The 20,609-nt window shown below is 36.7% G+C and overlaps 1 protein-coding gene across 4 annotated transcripts in view; it reads left to right on the top strand.

The window, feature by feature from the left end:
- The window catches only part of BRWD3 (bromodomain and WD repeat domain containing 3), a 134,714-nt gene that overhangs the window by 12,551 nt on the left and 101,554 nt on the right, over window positions 1–20,609 (top strand). Inside the window, exons 2-3 of one of the 4 annotated variants that reach the window (XM_030933832.1) lie at window positions 2,290–2,440; window positions 4,759–4,857. Coding sequence is in view for 2 of the 4 variants with exons in the window: in XM_030933831.1 (XP_030789691.1) it covers window positions 5,413–5,434 (22 nt within the window). In the remaining 2 variants the exon portion in view is untranslated. Of the gene's footprint in view, window positions 1–2,289; window positions 2,441–4,758; window positions 4,858–5,277; window positions 5,435–20,609 lie in introns of those variants that run through there. The other 3 variants (XM_030933831.1, XM_030933830.1, XM_030933834.1) reach the window with 3 other exon arrangements.

The raw sequence follows: 20,609 nt of genomic DNA, 5'->3' as shown, positions 1-20,609 counted from the left end.
TGTAGGGATGCGATCTCACTATGTTGCCCAGGCTGATCTTGAACTGCAGGGCTCAAGTGATTCTCCTACCTTTGCCTCCCAAAGTACTGGGATTACAGGCATGAGCCACTGTTCCCAGCCCGTTGTTGTTCTTGATTGACCTGGTGGTAATACTATTGATGTGTGTCCTATTCAATGGCATATACACACACACACACACATGCATATGTATACATACATATACATATATACATATACATGTACGGATACACATATATCTGTACATATACACATACATATACATGTGTATATACATACATGTGTAGCTATGCCACTGAATATATATACACATATGTGTATATATGTATATACATATATATATACACATATATACACACATATATGTGTGTGTGTGTGTATATATACACACACAATTACAGCACTTACAAAAATTGACATTGTAACCAGAAGTAGATTTTAGGACCTATTTCAAGATGAGGATGTAGATGTTTACTTTATCTAAAGATTTTTAATATTCTGGTTTTTCTGTTTATTGTTTTAACAATTTAAAGTATTTATGAAACACCTCAGGGATTTATACATTAGCTTAGATTAAAAATGCAACACAATTTTTGTTGTTTTATAGTTTCATTCTTATCTATATATGGTATCTAATGTCCAGAATTTTACTTGATTTTTTAAAAACAAGTTTTTGTTTCAAGGAATTTTGGCTACATAGCTGAGTTATTTAAAGCATAGTATTTATAACATTTTTAGTTTTATACCCTTTTGGAAACAAGTTAACTTTAATAGGAAAAACAATTTTGCTTTATGGGTTGTGGGTTTGGTGCAAGCAATGCCTTTCACTTGTATTCTTATCATTTGTGTAGAATCTGGGTATTCTGATTTTGGATCAGTTCGTCACTACTGATTGAATCAAGTAATAGAGCGTTTACTCATCACCTGTGTGCTTTTTTGATTTTGGCATGTTAGTTGCTTTATAACACTTATTTCATAAGATTAACAGCTAAGCAAATGACTTTATCAAGACATTTAAATGTATATTAGAGTGCCATGCCATGTAAATGTTGTCATATCATTTAAATGTGCTTATTTTGTGACCGTTTCTTAAATTTGGTTAATTATTAAATATTTAAAATTTTCGGGCCGGGCGCGGTGGCTCAAGCCTGTAATCCCAGCACTTTGGGAAGCCGAGACAGGAGGATCCCGAGGTCAGGAGATTGAGACCATCCTGGCTAACACGGTGAAACCCCGTCTCTACTAAAAAATACAAAAAACTAACCGGGCGCGGTGGCGGGCTCCTATAGTCCCAGCTACTCGGGAGGCTGAGGCCGGAGAATGGCGTGAACCCGGGAGGCGGAGCTTGCAGTGAGCTGAGATTGGGCCACTGCACTCCAGCCTGGGCGACAGAGCGAGACTCCGTCTCAAAAAAAAAAAAAAAAAAAAAAAAAAAAAAAAAAAAAAAAAAAAAAAAAAAAAAATTCTCTTCTGATTCCATATGTATATGGAACACACACACACACACACACATATGTATTTTTGTTTGTTTGTTTTTGTTTTTTTTTTTTTTAGTCGAGGTCTTTCTCTCTCACCCAGGTTGGAGTGTGGTGGTGCAGTCTCGGCTCACTGCAACTTCTGCCTCTGGGGCTCAAGTGATCCTCTCACCTCAGCCTCCCGAATAGCTGAGACTACAGGTGCAGCCACCATACCCAGCTAATTTTTGTATTTTTTTTGTAGAGATGGGGTTTTGTTGTATGGCTGAGGCTGGTATCAAACTCCTGGGCTCAAGCCATCCACCTGCCTTGGCCTCTGAAAGTGCTGGGATTATCTACCTGAGCTACTGCGCCCGGCTCTGATTCCATATTTTATTTATTTTTATTTTTTTATTTCTTTTTTTGAGTCAGAGTCTTGCTTTGTTGCTCAGATGGGAGTGCAGTCGCACAATCTTGGCTCACTGCAACCTCCACCTACTGGGTTCAAGTGATTCTTCTGCCTCAGCCTCCTGAGTAACTGGGATTAGAGGTTCGCAGCAACAGGCCTGGCTAATTTTGTATTTTTAGTAGAGACGGAGTTTCACCATGTTGGCCAGTCTGGTCTCGAATTTCTGACCTCAAGTGATCGACCTGCCTCAGCCTCCCAAAGTTTTGGGATTACAGGCGTGAGCCACCATGCCCAGGCCTGATTCCATATTTTAAAACTGTACTTCGCTCTATAATAGAACAGTTTAGTAGTAGAATAGATTTATATTTTTAAACCAAATAAACGTGTTTTTCCTGTGTACTTTTTTAGGTGGCAGCAAATGCACACATTCCTCCAGACTACCTCCTTAAAATTTGTGAGAGAATTGGTCCTTTACTAGATAAAGAGATCCCTCAGAGTGTTCCTGGGGTACAGACATTATTAGGTGTCGGTCGGCAGTCTCTGCTACGGGATGCCAAAGGTGAGATTTTCAGAATTTAGAACTGTGATATCAGAGAAAGGAGTGGAGAGTAGCTTATTTTTAGGTTGAGTAAATGTTCCCATGCTTTTCTAAATACTAGTTTTTCTTATCTTGCCAATGTTGTTTTGTTTTCTTAGTGTACAAGTAAAATTTTAGAGACCTAAAAAGGAGTACTTTTGTGTAGAAGTGAATATATAGAGGTAAAGAATATAAAATACCTTTGTAATCATGGAATAGAGATCTCAAAGATTGCTGCTTTAATACAGTATAAATACTTAAAATATTCTTTCATTATAATGTTCTTACTCTTTATTAGTTTTGATAATGTCATCCTAATGATACTGTGCTTTTTGTAATAGGTAAATGAAAATTATATGTACAATTTTAATATTTGAACATATTTAAGCAAAAATATCAACCCATCAGTAATTTTTTATTTTATTTTTTTTATTATTTTTATTTTTTTTTTTGAGACAGAGTCTCACTCTGTCGCCGGGGCTGGAGTGCAGTGGCCAGATCTCAGCTCACTGCAAGCTCCGCCTCCCGGGTTCACGCCATTCTCCTGCCTCAGCCTCCCGAGTAGCTGGGACTACAGGCGCCCGCCACCTCGCCCGGCTAGTTTTTTGTATTTTTTAATAGAGACGGGGTTTCACAGTGTTAGCCAGGATGGTCTCGATCTCCTGACCTCGTGATCCGCCCGTCTCGGCCTCCCAAAGTGCTGGGATTACAGGCTTGAGCCACGGCGCCCGGCCTTTTTTTTTTTTTTTTTTTTTTTGAGACGGTGTCTTACTCTGTCACCAGGCTGGAGTGCAGTGGTGTGATCTTGTCTCACTGCAACCTCTGCCTCCCAGGTTCAAGCAATTCTTCTGCCTCAGCCTCCCGAGTAGCTGGGACTACAGTTGTGTGCCACCTTGCCCAGCTAATTTTTGTATTTTTAGTAGAGACAGGATTTCACTATGTTGGCCAGGGTGGTCTCAATCTTTTGACCTCGTGATCTGCCCACCTTGGCCTCCCAAAGTGCTGGGATTACAGGCGTGAGTCACCACGCCTGGCCTCAGTAATTGTTAAATAAGCTTTTCTACTCTACTCATTTTCAGTGTTTTACAGATTTTTCCCAAGTTTTACCTGGAACTTCAATATGTCAAGCATATAAAGTGGTATTTGATAAACATAAACATGTAAAAGTAGGCATTAAAGATGTCTATTGGAGTAATAAATACTTAAGGTCTAGCAGCCCATTTATTTCTATGTTTTGTTTAATTAGCATACTATTTTTAAAAATCCTAATTCTCCAAGATAAATAGTTGTGTAATGATACCAGATTTTAAGCATCACATTTTATAATTTAAGGAAATTCTTAATTGAGTTTATTTGGAAGCTTTCAAGAGAGCTTTTGGCTTTTTGTTTTGAAGCCAAGTTATTATTAATACTTAATATTTCCTTACATTTTTTGACTTAAGCATGAAAGAGAAAAAAACACAGCTATTTATAATCAGTTACCGTCTGATACGCAGTGCTCTTATCTGTTACGACACAACTGGCAAGTATTTCATAATACGAGCATGTACCCAAGTATAAATATGCCTGCATTTTCCCTGGCATACTTGTGCTATAGTTACATCCTTGCTTATACGGCTTTATATGAGTAGACGTGTAAGCCTAAAGATCAAGAAGAACTGATGTAAACTTTAAAGCTTATTAATCTGTGACATATTTATATAAGATTCAAATATGTGCATTAAAAAAGCTTTAGTTCGGCCGGGCGCGGTGGCTCAAGCCTGTAATCCCAGCACTTTGGGAGGCCGAGATGGGCGGATCACGAGGTCAGGAGATCGAGACCATCCTGGCTAACACGGTGAAACCCCGTCTCTACTAAAAAAAAAAAAAAGTACAAAAAACTAGCCAGGCGAGGTGGCGGGCGCCTGTAGTCCCAGCTACTCCGAAGGCTGAGGCAGGAGAATGGCGTAAACCCGGAAGGTGGAGCTTGCAGTGAGCTGAGATCCGGCCAGGGCGCTCCAGCCTGGGCGACAGAGCGAGACTCCGTCTCAAAAAAAAAAAAAAAAAAAAAAAAGCTTTAGTTAAAGACTAGCTTAGAAATAAAATATCCAGATGATATGTTTAGGTGTTGGTGTTTACCAGTTATAAATTTAATTTATAACATGTTCAAATATATACCTATTATTTACATTTTGGTTTAATAATTAAAAATGTATTCCAACAAATGAAATTAAAATCAGACATTTGCTTCTGAGACATGGGTTTAAAAAAAAAAAAAAAACTGCTCAATTCCTTAGCTAACCTTTGTTCTTTTTGTATAGACTGTAAGAGTACACTATGGAATGGGTCTGCTTTTGCGGCTCTACATAGAGGCAGACCTCCAGAACTACCTGTAAATTATGTGAAACCTCCAAATGTGGGTGAGTAATATACCTGTGTGTTATAAACAGGTTGTTGATTCTTTCCTTACTGAACTCAGTAGGAAGACAAAAATAGGTACCAAAATTAAATTGGAAGCATAAACAAACTGTTTACATTCCTGAGGAGTTTCATGGCTAGTCCAGATTTTTTAAGCATTTTTACTTAAAGCACGTATAATGTTTTATAAAAGGTGATCTTTGTTTTCTTTATTTCATTTCATTTCACTTCTTTCTTAGCAGAAACTTTTTTTTTAATATAGTATAGACGTTTTTAGCCATATGGTTGTCTATTTACATGTCTATGTGCTGAGTTTCCCAAACAAAAGTACATTATTTATATGTTATTTTCCAAAATTATAATGATGTTATACATTTTTATATGTCTGTATTAAGACAAAAAGTCACCTTTCTTGGTTCCAGTTTAATGAAATTCACGTCTCAGTCAAATTATTCTTGGGACATCTCTGGCCAGACCATTATGAAGAAATAATAGTAGTGGTTCCCAAAGAGATCTAGATACAAAACTATTTATATTAAAGTTCGCCCTCACAAAGTATGTGCAAAACCAAGGTGCTGGGTGAGTAATTGCTCCTCTGCTCCATTACTTTCTCACTCTTCTAAAAAATTACGTTATTTTATATAGTGTATAGTACCTACAGAATATGCGTAAAATTTGAAAGGGATGAATTTCAGATAGAAAAATACGAATACTCTTTAAAAAGGAATACTTCTTATACAATAAGCTTTGTAGTTTATCCTCAGAGGTTAAGTAAATTGAAGCTAGAAATATTTCTTAAGATGTATTTAGACAAAATCATTGATTAGTCATTCATAGGACTTATTCAGGGAAATTGGATACTCTGAAATATATTGCTAAAAATACTCTTCCATAGGTTGGATGTTACTTGGAAAAGTTGAGTCTCATTGAACATGGTATTGCTAACTTTTTTTTTTTCCTTTCAAGGGTAGTTTGTTTATCCACCAGAATTTTCCAGCTTTAGTCATAATTAATATATTGAATTGAGATAACTTTTGTTATTCACGCATTTACTTATTTTCAAAATACAATATTTTTAGCTATACTGTCAACATTATTTTGTTAGTGTGTTATACTTCATGGGTCACATGTGAAATGCTGAAGAGCAACCATTACAGTATTAGGTTTACAGGCTTTCTTTATCCCTTCTTCCCTTCTCTCGCTTTTTTTTTCTTTCAACTAAGCATATACTTTCAAACTTCTACTGGTTTTGTAAAATAAACTGTTTACACAGATTGAAATCTGTTTGTTATTCTTTTAGTAATTGCTTAGGAATTGTCATGTCCCTGGCATTGATGCTTTTAGATTCGTTTTAAATCTGGCATGTTATTTGGTGAGGAGCTTTTAGAACAGAGGCAATTCAATCATGATGTATTTTCACGTAGTACCTGGTACTCAAGATGCTTAAGTTTAAGTTATTTAGAATTCAAAGCATGACAAAAACTCACTAAGATGGATATGAAATCTTCTTTCCAGTTTGTGATTTGAGGCAGTTTTCCCTTTGTGGGTCATAGTTCTCCATAGCTACTTTCAAACCAGTCAGTTTTATAGGTTGCCAATCTAAACAAAACTTAATCATGAAGGTATATCTTTTTTTTTTTTTTTTGAGACAGAATCTCACTCTTGTCTCTTATCACTCAGGCTAGAGTGCAGTGGCACAATCTCTGCTCACTGCAACCTCCCCCCCCTTGTTCAAGCAATTCTTGTGCTTCAGCCCTCTGAGTAGCTGGTATTACAGGCATGCACCACCACACCCAACTAATTTTTTTATTTTGTATTTTTAGTAGAGATGGGGCTTCATCATGATGGCCAGGCTGGTCTTGAACTCCTGGCCTCAAGTGATCCACCCGCCTCCAGAGTGCTGGGATTACGGGCGTGAGCCACTGCGCCTGTCTGGTATATCCTCTTGAAAGTTCTGTTGAATCTTAGAACTATAAAGAACTGACACTGTTTTTCGGGGTTGGGGTGGAAAAGGAGTTCCATGGTCAAATAAATGTGGGAAACAGCTTTTTAAAAATGGGGAAAAGTTGAATGAATGGAGGATTTTTCATATGTTAAAATGCATTGCTCACCTTAAATAGGGAACATTTCCCAAGTAATTTAAGCATGGAAACTCTTTCCAGAATATCTGTAAGATCCTGGAAACAGATCTAAAGATCCTGTAAGTTCCTGGGAACAGATTTGGGGAACTTGGTTGAAAATCCTTTTGTTTGCAGCAGAGAAACCCAAAGCTCAGAGAAGTTACTTGATTGGCCTAAGTTACATTGCTTGTCTTCTAAATAGACTATCTATCATATTCATGGTCAGATGTCACCATATTTTCTTGGTATGACAGCTTTACAATCAGATAGCTCCAAAGACAGAGTATATAGCCATGGTACTTTTTTAAGTCAACTATATTAGGATATTATTGACATAAAAGGCTGTCTTCTTAAGTGTGCAATTCAATAAGTTTTGACAAATTGTATATATTTTTGTGTAACCACCACCACAATAAAAATATGGAACGTTTTTATCAGCCTCAGTATCACTTGCTTAACCCCTGGAAACCACTAATCTTTCTGTGACTGACTGTACTTCACGTTATTTAAAATGTCATCTAAATTAAATCATGTAGTAAGTAGCCTTTTGTGTCTGTCTGATTTCACTTAGACCAGTGCTTTTGAAATTCATGCATGCCATTTCATGTATCAGTAGTGTATTTCTTTTTATTACCAAGTAGTATTCCATTCTATGAATTTACCATAATCTGTTCAATACTTTTGCCTATTATGGATAAAGCTATTATAAATATTCATGTACAGGTCTTTGCATGAATATCTTTCTTTATTTCTTTGGGTAAATAAACATCTAGGTAGTGCAGTCAGTCGTTGGATCATATGTTAAATACAACTTTAACTTTATAAGAAACTGCCAAACTGTTGTGAAAGTAGCTATTATATGTTGTATTCCCACCAGCAATATGTGAGATTTCTAGTTGTCCCACATTTTCACCAGCTTCTGATACTGTCAGTTGGTATCTTTTCATGTGCATATTTGCCAGTCTATAGATCTTTAGTGAAGTATTCACCCATTTTTTAAATTGAGTTGTTTGGATTTTTTTTTTATTATTGAGTTTTGAGGTTATCTATTTTGGGTGCAAATCCTTGTATTTTGCAAATATTTTCTCTCAGTATGCAGTTGTCTCCTCCCTTCTCCCTCCTCTCCCTTCCCCTCCCCTCCCATCTTTTTTAATTGAGATGGGGTCTAGCTTTGTTGCCCAGGCTGGCCTCAAACTCCTGAGCTGAGCAATCACCTGCCTCGGCCTCCCCCTGGGATTACAGGCGTGAGCCACTGTCCCTGGCCCTATGTTATTAACAGTGTCTTTCAAAGAACAGAAATTTTTGCTGAAGTCTAATTTATCAGTTTTGTCTTTAAGATTTTACTTTTTGTGTTCAAAGAAATAGTTGCCTAACTCATGCTCACAGAGAGTTTCTTCTGTATTCTAGAAGTTTTATAGTTTTGTTGTATATTTAGACATTTGATCATTTTAATGTTTATATCAGGTATGTGGTTTAGATTGGATTCCTTTTTTTTTTTAATTTTTATTTTTGCATATGGGTGTCTAATTCCAGTATCATTTGTTGAAAAGGCCATCTTTTTCCCCATTGGGTTATAATAGCACATTTGTCGAAAATAATTTAACCATGTGTATATGAGTCTTTCTGGACTCTCTGCTATCTGAGTCTTCCAACTTTGCTCTCATTTTTAAAAAATTGTTTTGGCTTTTCCATTCCTTAGCATTTTCACATAAATTTTAGAATCAGCTTCTCAATTTCTCCAAAAAGAAAGTACTGAGGTTTTGCGATTGCACTGAATCTATAGAGACATTTTAGAATAACTGACATCTTGACAGCATTGAGCCTTCTAATCCAGGAACGTAGTATCTCTCTCTATTTATGTAAATATTTAATTTCTCTTAGCAGCATTTTGTAGTTTTCAGTGTTGAGGTCTTGACACATCTATTGTGAAAACTTTCCCTAAGGATTTTATGGTTTTTATACTATTTTAAATTGTATTTTTAAGATTTTTGATTTCCAGTTTGTTGCTAGTAGATAGAATTTTTTTTCTTTTTGTTTTGTTTTGTTTTTCTGTATATTGACCTCAGTACATTTATTTACTAGATTTAATGACTTTTTTTCCTTGAGATTCTTTGTGATTCTTTACATAGATAACCTTGTTGTCTGCAAATAAAGACAGGTTTACTTTTTCCTTTCTGATTTTATGTGCCTTCTATTTCTTTTTCTTAAATTATTGAACTGCTAGTGCCTCTACTACAATGGTGGATTAGGCCGGGCGCGGTGGCTTACGCCTGTAATTCCAGCACTTTGGGAGGCCGAGACGGGCAGATCAGGTCAGGAGTTCGAGACCATGGTAGCAGGATGGCTCATTCATTTGAGACTGATACACAATTTCTAGTTTTTATAGGTATGTAGTAGATGTGTATATTTGTTGGGTATGTGAGATATTTTTTTACAGGGATACAATGCGTAATAATCACCTGACCTCAGGTGATTTGCCTGCTTCTGCCTCCCAAAGTGGTGGAATTACAGGCATGACCCACTGTACCCGGCCCTCATTATAGTTTTGATTTGCATTTCTCTGATGATCCATGATGTTGACCACCTGTTGATATGCCTGTTTGCCTTTTGTATATTTTCTTTTGAGAAATGTCTATTCAGATCTTTTGCCCATTTTTAAATTGGATTATTAGATTTTTATTTTCTATTGAGTTGTTTGAGCTCCTTTTACATTCTGGTTATTTTTATTTATTTATTTTTAAATAGGATCTTGCCTTATTCTGTCACCGAGGCTGGAGTGCACTGGTTCAATCATAGCTCACTGCAGCCACGAACTTCTAGTGAGCTTCCTGCCTCAGCTTCCTGAGTAGCTGGAACTATAGGCATGCACTACCACTTCTGGATAATTAAAATATATATATATTTGTAGAGATAGAGTCTCACTGTGTTATCCAGTCTGGTTTCAAACTCCTGGCCTCAAGTGATCCTCCCATCTCTGCCTCCCAAAAGTATTGGAATTACAGGCGTGAGTCACTGTGCCCGGCTATATTCTGGTTATTGATCCTTTGTCAGGTGAATAGTTTGCAAATTTTTTTCTCATTCTTTGGGTTGTCTTTTCATTTTGTTGATTGTTTTCTTTGTTGTGCACAAACTTTTTTTGCTGTGGTTGCCTCTGCTTTTGGGGTATTACTCAAGAGATCAGAAATCCTTACCCAGTCCAATGTCCTGGACAGTTTCACCAATGTTTTCTTTTAGTGGTTTCATAGGTTGAGGTCTTAAATTTAAGTCTTCAACCCATTTTGATTTGATTCTTGTATATGGTGAGAGATAGGGTTCTCGTTTCATTCTTCTGCATATGGGTATCCAATTTTCCTAGCACCATTTATTCAAGAGATTGTCCTTTTTCCAATATGTGTTCTTGGGACCTTTGTTGAATATCAGTTCACTTAAGACATATGGATTTATTTCTCAGTTCTCTAATCTGTTCCATTGGTCTGCATTTCTGTTTTTATGCCAGTACCGTACTGTTTTGGTTACAATAGCCCTGTAGTATAATTTGAAGTCAGGTAAGTGATTTCTTGAGTTTTATTATTTTTACTCAGGATGGTGTTGTTTATTCTGGGTCTTTTGTGGTTCCATATCCATTTTAGGATTATTTCTTCTATTGCTGTGAATGTCATTGGTATTTTGATTGGGATTGCATTAAATCTGTAGATTGCTTTGAGTAGAATGGATATTGTAACAATATTTCTTATAATTCATGAATATGGAATGTCTTTCCTTTTTTGTATCTTCTTCAGTTTCTTTCATCAGTGTTTTATAGTTTTCATTGTAGGGATCTTTCACTTCTTTGGTTAAGTTTATTCCTAGGTATTTTATTTTATTTATAGCTATACTAAATGGGATTACTTTCTTGATTTCCTTTTCATATTGTTCTCTGTTAGCATATAGAAATACTACTGATTTTTGTATGCATGCTTATATTTCTAAACTGAGGCAAGGGTATGATGCAATAAGACTGTATTTTTAAACATTTTTTTCCCAAGGAAATCTCAACTGCACGACCCCTACTACTCCCCAGTTCAGCAGGAAGCAGTTAGAGCGGCCGTTGGCCAACCTCCCCAGCAGCACTTGGATTTTCTTGTTGAGAGTGGGGACTGAGAGACAGGACTAACTGGATTTCCTAGGCCGACTAAGAATCCCTAAGCCTAGCTGGGAAGGTGACCGCATCCACCTTTAAACAAGGGGCTTGCAACTTAACTCACACGCGACCAATCAGGTAGTAAAGAGAGCTCACTAAAATGCTAATTAGACAAAACCAGAAGGTAAAGAAATAGCCAATCATCTATCGCCTGAGAACACGGGGAGGGATAGTGATCGGGATATAAACCCAGGCATTCGAGCCAGCAATGGCAACCCCCTTTGGTTCCTCTCCCATTTTATGGGAACTCTGTTCTCACTCTATTAAATCTTGCAACTGCAAAAAAAAATTGTTTTTTGTTTTTTTATCTTTAGTACAAGTGGCATATAGCAATATCCTGTAATTTTTATAGTAAGCCTGTAATTTACACTGTATACAGCTCAGGACCCTTGCATTAATTCTAAAGCCAAATTAATATTTACATGTTGCTCTAAGCTTTCATTTAGCATTGATTGACTCTTGACTTATTGGCCATTGTATCGTTATATGTCACTCTTCGTGCCAGAATTCACTTGGACGTGAGGGGTCTGTCTCTTGTTTATATGTAAATATAAATGGAAAGAAATGTAAATGGAAAGAAATTTAAACTGTTTATCGGCTGAGGTGACTGAGTTTCTGCCAGGAGTATATGTCACTCTCTCTAATTTTATGTAGTTCCTATATCTTGCCTATGTATCATACTTTTGCTAGGTTTTGCTTTTTGTGGCCTGCCTCCCTCTACTTACCACCTTCCTCCTCTTTGTACTCTCATAATTGTGCCTGAAGTGAGTTGCTTCTGAAGCCATTACTTTTATGTACCTGGAGAAGAGCAAGAGATTCTTGTCACACCTGCAAGTAATTAAACTAGAATGTAAACTCAATCTTTTGTATTTTCCACATTGTAAGTGCTCATTAAATATTAAATAGATGGAAGTGCTATGATTGTTGCCACATGGAAACTGAAGTATCCTTTTAAGATGTGTTTATGGGTTTATATAGCCTATATGTGTTTCTAGCCCCTTATATCCATTTCTGAAATCAGTATTGTAGTAATATTAGGATTAATAATTTAGTAGCTTTTTTTTTTAAATGAAACAGATTTTATTACATGAGGGCTTATTTTATTAAGTAAAATATAATGAAAAAAGTATTTTCTTTGTTTAATCCTAGTATGAACGTGTTTTTTCTTTCCTCATTATTATTATTCCTTTGGATTTTTCTTTCAGTATACACCAAAGTGTTAATCTTTTGATGTTTGTTCTATATGTTTAACTCAGTACTTTATAGAAATAGAACTTTATACTTCACAAAGGGAAGAGGTAAAACAGTGCCAGGTTTGTTTAGTTGGAGGAAAAGACAGTCTAAAACTTCTGTGTATGTTAACCAAATCAAGTTAAAAAGTTTAGAAAAATAAAGATTTGGGATGTTTATCATTCCAAATTGTATAAGTGAACTTTGCAGAAAGCCTGAAAGGAATTGGAAATAATGTTTCTTTGCCATATTTCACTTAATATTACCCTAGCAAAAAGATGTTCAATGGCCTTGAATATCAATAGCCTGTAGAACTAGTAAGTATTATTTAAGTTGTACTGTGGATTGATGTTATGAGATGTGATTGGCATCAACTTTGAAGACTGTATACTTTTACTATTGTTGGTTAAAGTTTTAGAGACATAATTCGATCCATAGAATCAAATCCATGAAAGAAGTAATTCTATACTTTTGTAATTTTACTAGAATTATCACATTTTATTCATATTCATTTTTGTCGCTTTTGTGGCTTGTTTCAATATTTTAGTCTATATTAATCTGTTTAGTTGTTGGAGCTTTTTTAGGAAACCCCCAACAAAGCTTCACCAAAAACTAGCTGGGACTACAGGCATGCACGGCCATGCCTGGCTAATTTTTTTATTTTTTTTGTAGAGACGGGGTTTTGTCATGTTGCCCAGGCTGGTCTTGAACTTCTGGCCTCAAGAGATCTGGTTTGCTTCCCAAAGTACTGGGATTACAAGCATGAACCACTGCACCTGGCCACTTTCCAGTGTTTTTGGCAGTATTTTCTTAGTCTATTATTGTCCTGTCTACTTAATAGAAATTTATATGCTTGCTACATTTTAACCAATCAGAGGGTTTCATACATTCTATTTTCTTTCTTTCTTTTTTATTTTTGAGACAGAGTTTCACCCTTGTTGCCCAGGCTGGAGTGCAATGGCATGATCTTGGATCACTGCAACCTCTACCTCCCAGGTTCAAGTGATTCTCCTGCCTCAGCCTCCCGAGTAGCTGGGATTACAGGCGTGCGCCACCACGCCCAGCTAATTTTTTGTATTTTTAGTAGAGATGGGGTTTCACCATGTTGACCAGGCTGGTCTTGAACTCCTGACCTCAGTTGATCCACCCACCTCGGCCTCTCAAAGTGCTGAGATTACAGGCGTGAGCTGCCACTCCTGACCATGTTCTGTTTTCTGATGAAATTGTTTGTTTTTGAGATGGAGTCTTGCTCTATTGCTTAGACTGGAGTGCAGTGGCACCATCTTGGCTGAGTGCAAACTCCACCTCCCAACTTCAAGCAATTCTCATGCCTCAGCCTCCCAAGTAGCTGGGATTACAGGTGTGCGCCACCACGCTCGGCTAATTTTTGTATTTTTGGTAGAGAACGGGTTTCACAATGTTGGCTGGGCTGGTCTCGAGCTCCTGACCTCAAGTGATGCACCTGTCTCGGCCTCCCAAAGTGCTGGAATGACAGATGTGAGCCACTGTGCCTGGTGAAATTTTTAAAAAATAAAACTAATGTTGACCAGGTTATTTATTTGTAAAAGAGAAAATACGAATCCAAGGTTATTTTATCTCTGCTTAATTACGTACAGCTTGTTTTCTGAAAAACTCTTTGTATTTGAAGATGAGGATATTGATGATGATAGGTATGGTACAAGAAGCCTGATCTATGAACAGTAGTCCTTTCTGCCCTATGTCTATACAGCTTTAAGACTATATTTGGTCAGTAGTTATTGGCCTGAGCCTTGTACTATTTTTGATTCAGTCTTAATCTTTTGCTGAAAGCACTCCTCTCCTTGCTTCATCCCCCACTGGGCCTCTGTATTCTTGACTTAAAATTGAGGTAGATGTGCAGCTACTGTTTCTTAGAAGTTTAAAACTTTGTTTTGAAGTTGGTTACAGGATTTTCCTAATCCTATAAGCATCATATTTGAACATTACTTTGATAATAATGTTTTTGTCCTATCCCCTTTAAGTCTGGTCTACTAAAGTTGGGTTGAGATTATTATTCTTTCAAATAGCTAGATTTTCTATTTTCCAAAGACTTATTGGTAACAGGCACTTTTCAACTCTGAGTTTTTTAAAGCTTAAAACACAATAGAATCTTATTTTTTACCTTGTAATAGATGAAATGTGGCTTCTATGTTTATGAAGTTAGCTTGACCTATGGCCAAAATAATTTGGTTTCTCTTTCAATGCCATTTATTGAAAAATTGGAAACAGTCTATTTTTACATAATTTACATTAAAATTTAAAAATTAGGCTGAATGTGATGGCTGAAGCCTGTCATCTGGCCCTTTGGGAGGCCTAGGATGGAGGATCCGTTTAGCCCAGGAATTTGAGACCAGCCTGGGCAACAAAGTGAGATCCCACCTCTAGCCAAAAACTAAAAAACTAAAAAAATTAGAAAATTACGTAAAGATTTCATATGTACTGTGTTTAACTTTAATGATTGCAGGTAACAGATAAAATTGCCCAAGAGTTATGTGATTCATTTGTATTCAAAAAATCAGAGGCCGGCTGTGGTGGCTCGTGCCTGTAATCCCAACAGTTTGGGAGGCCAGTGCTGGAGGATCACTTGAGCCCAGGAATTTGAGACTAGCCTGGGCAACGTGGTGAGACCCTGTCTCTACAAAAATTAAACAATAAGAGATTAGCCAAGTGTACCTATAGCCCCAGCTACTCAGGAGTCTGAGGCAGCGGGATCACTTGAGCCCAGGAGGTTGAGGCTGCAGTGAGCTGTGTTCATGCCATTGCACTCTAGTCAGGGTGACAGAGTGAGACCCTGTCTCAAAATAATAATAATAATAATACCACCAATTTGTATACTTCTGTTTTTTTCTGGAACTTGGTGCCAATTTGCTGATAAACTCTCTTTCCCAGCAGATATGATAGTTACCTGGCTTTGGTTAAGTCCTATATCTCTTAACATTATTGATCAGAATATTTCCTGTGATAATAAACAGAATTCAGTGAGTTACTCGTCTTTCTTGGGAGTAAAAGTCTATTGTGGTTAGTGATTTTCTGGTTTAGGCTTAGGAGGTTTTTTAGGAGGGTCTTAAGAGTGCTTTTGTCGATAGGAAACTGCTGAATCTGTAGGATAATTCAAAATGCATTTTTTTGTTTAAGCATAATCAACCAAGGACCACTAAGAATTAGCCTGTAGTCTGAGAAAATCAGATGTATTGATGTATAGTAAGTGAGTAAACTCCCAAGTAACAATGAAAGGCCTCTGGATAAGAGGGATGAGGGAAGTTTTTTGTAAAGTTTGGTTTACGTTAAAGTATTCTGAGGAGGGTCTGATGGAAGCCAGGATCACTTCTAGATTGGCTGCTGTTACTAAGGCAAATTGGAACAAGTGGGGATTAACTATGGATCGGGTACCGTAATGAAGCAAGGACATTTTAGGAACTGGGTATCTCCCTCTGGTAATAAGTGAAAATAGCAAAGTGGGTCCAGGGTCATTGCTGGTAAGAAAGCAGTAATCACTCGAGAGGGAGTCTTCATGATATTTTACAACTGCCGCATAACCTTGGGAAAAACAATGTTTCCTCTTAATTTTGTAGCTGGTTTTATCTATGTCTGTCTTCCCAAGCCTGATTAATTGCACGGTTGCTTTTTTCTTTTTTCAGTCCTAGCTGATATTCACTCTTTCAGTCCCAGATAGATTTTGACTTTTTAACATGTAGTCTTATAAATATTTCAAAAGCAGTGGTCAATATATAGCATTTTGTTATTAATTTTACTTAAGGACTCTCCTCAATGTTCTTAGTCTGTTGAGTTGAAAATCCTTTATTTTAGCCTAGAAACATTTTTCTGACACCACTTTAAAGTTTCATGCCTGTGTGAAATAGTTGTAATGCAAACAGATTTTTTTTCTAATGTAAATAAAGACTGGACTAGTTAGTGGTCTAACAACTCTGATGTGACCATCTTGGAATACTCTTTGAATCTTGATGAGCTTTTCAGTAGAACCAAATTTATTTGAAGCCATAGCCTTTGCTGATGGTGTTGTCTCTCAGGTAGAGGTAAGATCGAGGGATATTATGTAGAATTTTTGCTGTTAAATTATTTCTTATTGCAGGCTCACAGCAGATTACATTTTGTAAAATGTCATTAAATAGACAACATTGAAAAGCGGGAAGACTATTAAACTAGAATCAGGAGACCTAGATTGAGCCTCTGCTATTTTTTGACTTTGTGATGTTAGGCAACACACTTAGTTTCTTTGGGCCTTAGTTTCCTTATTTACAAAGTGAAGAAACTTGCCTTCAAATCTCACAAGACTACTGTGAACTCATGAGATGTCTGTGAATACTTTATAAGCTTTGAAACATTATGAAAATATAATTTGTAATTATGATATTGGATCACAGATGCTGATAATATTGGTAATGATAATAGTGACTCAGATTAAAAATTCAATGTTTGTGTTATCTTTATGAAAAGACTTTGTAGCTCATATGCAACGGTACTGGGACTCTAATATCCAAACTTTAGTATTAGACCCAAGTGCTTTGACTTCAAATCTAGTGCTCTTTGCACAAAAGTATCCTGGCAAAGTAAAAGGTGTTTTTTAGTTGCCATGATAGAACCTCTTGTCAGGTATTTTAAGTGTTCTGCAATCTTTATAATACACATATTTGCTGTCACTTTCCCAGTTAGTTTCCATCCTCTGATTTCTGTTTAGAATCATAGTTTTGTATGTGTTTTAAATAAGACATGAGATAATATGGTAGGAATTGGTAAAAAGCCATCATTTTATTCAATATAGTCTGGGCCCCAATTGTGTCAAGTAAAGCCCCTTGAAAAACAAGTAGTGGTTTTATTAAGAAGAGAATAGCCTGTTTGACATAACAAAGGCTTGGAGTTTGTGATGGGAGTTGAGACTGGAAAAGGAAGTAGGGGCCCAATTATTCTACATCCTCTATGCCAGGAGTCTGCAAACTTTTTTGTGTAAAGGGCCAGATAATAAATATTTTTGGCTTTCTGGAGCATTTGGTCTCCGTTGCAATTACTCAACTCTGTTGCTGTGAAAACAGCCATAGATAATATGTAAATGAATGAGCATGGCTGTTTTCCAATAAAATTGCGTGTACAAAAAGATGGTGGGTTACATTTGGTTCATGGACCTTAGTTTGCCAACCCCTGGTCTACATGAATAATGAGTTTAGATTTTATCCTATTGATATTGAGGAATCATTGGATGTTTTTGAATAGGAAAATCATATGATCAGAATTTTATTTTGGAAAGGTAACACATAGAGTATAGGATAAACTGGATAGGAGAGAAAATGGAGAGGCAGGTAGGGAAACCGGGGGGAGACTGTTACTATAGATGTAGACAGAAAATGAATGTAGAGATGGTAGTGATAGAAATGGAGGTAACTGGATTGATTCAAGCAAGATTTTGGAGGGGGGATTAATAATACAGTTTGGTTGGATATAGGACATAAAAGAGGAAGAATAAAAAATAATCTGTTAGTCTCAAAGTTGAGGAAAGGGAGATTATAGAAAACTTGTGATTGAAGGCTAATAAACTTGATTTGGGAAATCTTCATTTATGATATATCCAGATATGACGGGATGCTTGTCTATTAGGTAGTTGAAAATGTAGGCCTGGAGCTAAGGTGAAAAATAGAGGTTACAGATAAAGATTTGGCAGTAATTAGTATGTGAGTAGGAAAGATCACTCAGGGACTGTGTGAGGATGGAGAAGAGAGACCTGGATAGAATGTGAAGGAACCTGGATTAGGCATGGTGGCTCACACCTGTAATCCCAGTACTTTGGGTGGCCATCGTGGGAGGATCGCTTGAGCCCAGGAGTTCAGGAGCAGCCTGGGTAACATAGGGAGACCCCACCTCTACAAAAAAAAAAAAAAATAAGAAAATTAGCTGGGTATGGTGGACGCATCTGTAGTCCCAGCAACTCAGGAGGCTGAGGTAAAATCTCTTGAGCCCAAGAGGTTCAGGCTGCAGTGAGCCAACATGCCAGTACGCTGCAGCCTGGGTAACAGAGCAAGATCCTGTCTCAAAAAAAAAAAAAAAAAAAAAAAAAAAAGAAAAAAAATCTGAAGGAGCCATCAGCATTTCAGTAAATGTGGGTCAGGATAGAAAAAAAAAAAAAAAAAAAAAAAATATATATATATATATATATATATATATGAGAAACTAAGAAGGCAAGGTATAGAGAGGCAGGGAGAATCAGAAATGGTATCTTGTAAGTCATAACAGAATTACAGAGTTGATTAACATTTCCTGTAAAACTTACTCCATGGCATTTATTTTTATCAATAGTGTTAGAAGGTTGAATGATATTACTTAATTTTCTAGAAATAAGTTTGATTTGATTCAGCAAATACGTGAACACCAAATACATGTAAAGCATTTTCCAAAGTGTTCAGGGCAGTTGTTGCTGTCAAGGAGTTTACTTTTTGGAGAAGATTAAGCAGATGCCAGAATGTGATTGTAGTATAGGACTTAAACTAAGTGATTTAAGGGAAGTATAAAGTGTAATGGGCATTACAAGAAGGAGATCAATTTTGTTGATCTTATCAAAAAACCAGCTCCTGGATTCATTGAAACGGATTAAGAAAAACATGGGAAGACTTCAAAGAATAAATGACCTTTGAGATAACTTTGAAGGGTTCATTGTAACTTGAAATGGAACTTTCCAGGTAAGAAGATACCTGCATAGGACAGAGGAGGAGACCTGTCTATTTCAAGTGGAGAATTTATGCCCTGGAGGAGTAGGAATTTTGGTTGGATATTTTGGTAAGGGTGGGACCAGATTAATTAAAACAAATACCTGAGCGCCTTTCCAAGGGATTGAGCTGACTTAGTGCTTATAGTTACACATTAATCCTTATTCTCAAATGCTTAAAATCTTAAATCAGAAATATGTAACTAGTATAAGATATACCATGGTAAGGGCCAGAACTGAAGCAGGAGAGTTCATGTTTAGCTGACGTGATGGAGAAAGATTTCATGAAAAAGGATGCAATTTTAGCCTGTGCCTCCAAGAATAAAAAGGATATCGATAGGTTGAAATGACAGAGGTGGGCATAAGGCTAAAGGAATAGCAGAAACAAAGGTGCTGGGGTGGTACACTGGGAGATGTTTGGCTTAAGACTCAGGAAATTGCTTATGGTCATGTCAGATGTCCTCAGTTTTACCTGTACTCATTTATGTATATATCTATGTTGCATGCTAAGTTCTGTACAGTTTTAGTACTTGCGTATCCACTAGCGCAGTCAAGATAAAGAAGTTTTATGTCCTCAAGGATTCATCATGTTACTCTTTCATAACCACATCGGCTTCCCTCCTGCGTGACCCCCCACCCCATGTTGTCAATCACTAATCTGTATTATATTTCTATAGTTCCATCATTTCAAGAAAAGTTATATCAATGGAATTATACACTATGTAACGTTCTTTTGCTCAGCATAATTTCCTGACCATTCATGCTATTTGTTGCACGTGTCATTCATTCCTTTTTATTGCTGAGTGATATTCCATGGTATGGATGCCCCACAATTTGTTTGGCCATTCACCAGTTGAAGGACATCTGGGATGATTCCAGTTTTTGGCTATTATAAATAAAGCTTCTATGAACATTTATGTAAGGATTATTTGTGAACACAAACTTTCATTTTTCTGGAATAAATGCCCAAGTTTGTAATTGGGGATCATATGGTAATTGAATGTTTTGTGGCTTTTTTTGTTTGTTTCTTAGAGTTTTATTATTAATTTCTGTTCTTAATTACTTTCTTCAGGATCATTTTTTTTTCAATTATACTTTAAGTTCTAGGGTACATGTGCAAAACGTGCAGATTTGTTACACAGGTATACATGTGCCATGTTGTTGTACTGTACCCATTAACTCGTCATTTACATTAGGTATTTCTCCTAATGCTATCCCTCCCCCTGCCCCCTAAACCATGACAGGTCCCAGTGTGTGGTGTTCCCTACCCTGTGTCCAAGTGTGCCCATTGTTCAGTTCCCACCTATGAGTGAGAACATACTGTGTTTGGTTTTCTGTCCTTATGATGGTTTGCTCAGAATGATGGTTTCCAGCTGTATCCATGTCCCTGCAAAGGACAAGAACTCATCCTTTTTTATGGCTGCATAGTATTCTATGGTATATATGTGTCATATTTTCTTAATCCAGTCTATCATTGATGGACATGTGGGTTGGTTC

This window comes from Rhinopithecus roxellana, chromosome 7 (assembly GCF_007565055.1).
Source record: "Rhinopithecus roxellana isolate Shanxi Qingling chromosome 7, ASM756505v1, whole genome shotgun sequence".
NCBI classification, from domain to species: Eukaryota; Metazoa; Chordata; class Mammalia; order Primates; family Cercopithecidae; genus Rhinopithecus; species Rhinopithecus roxellana.
This window is presented reverse-complemented; position numbering and strand designations above follow the sequence as displayed.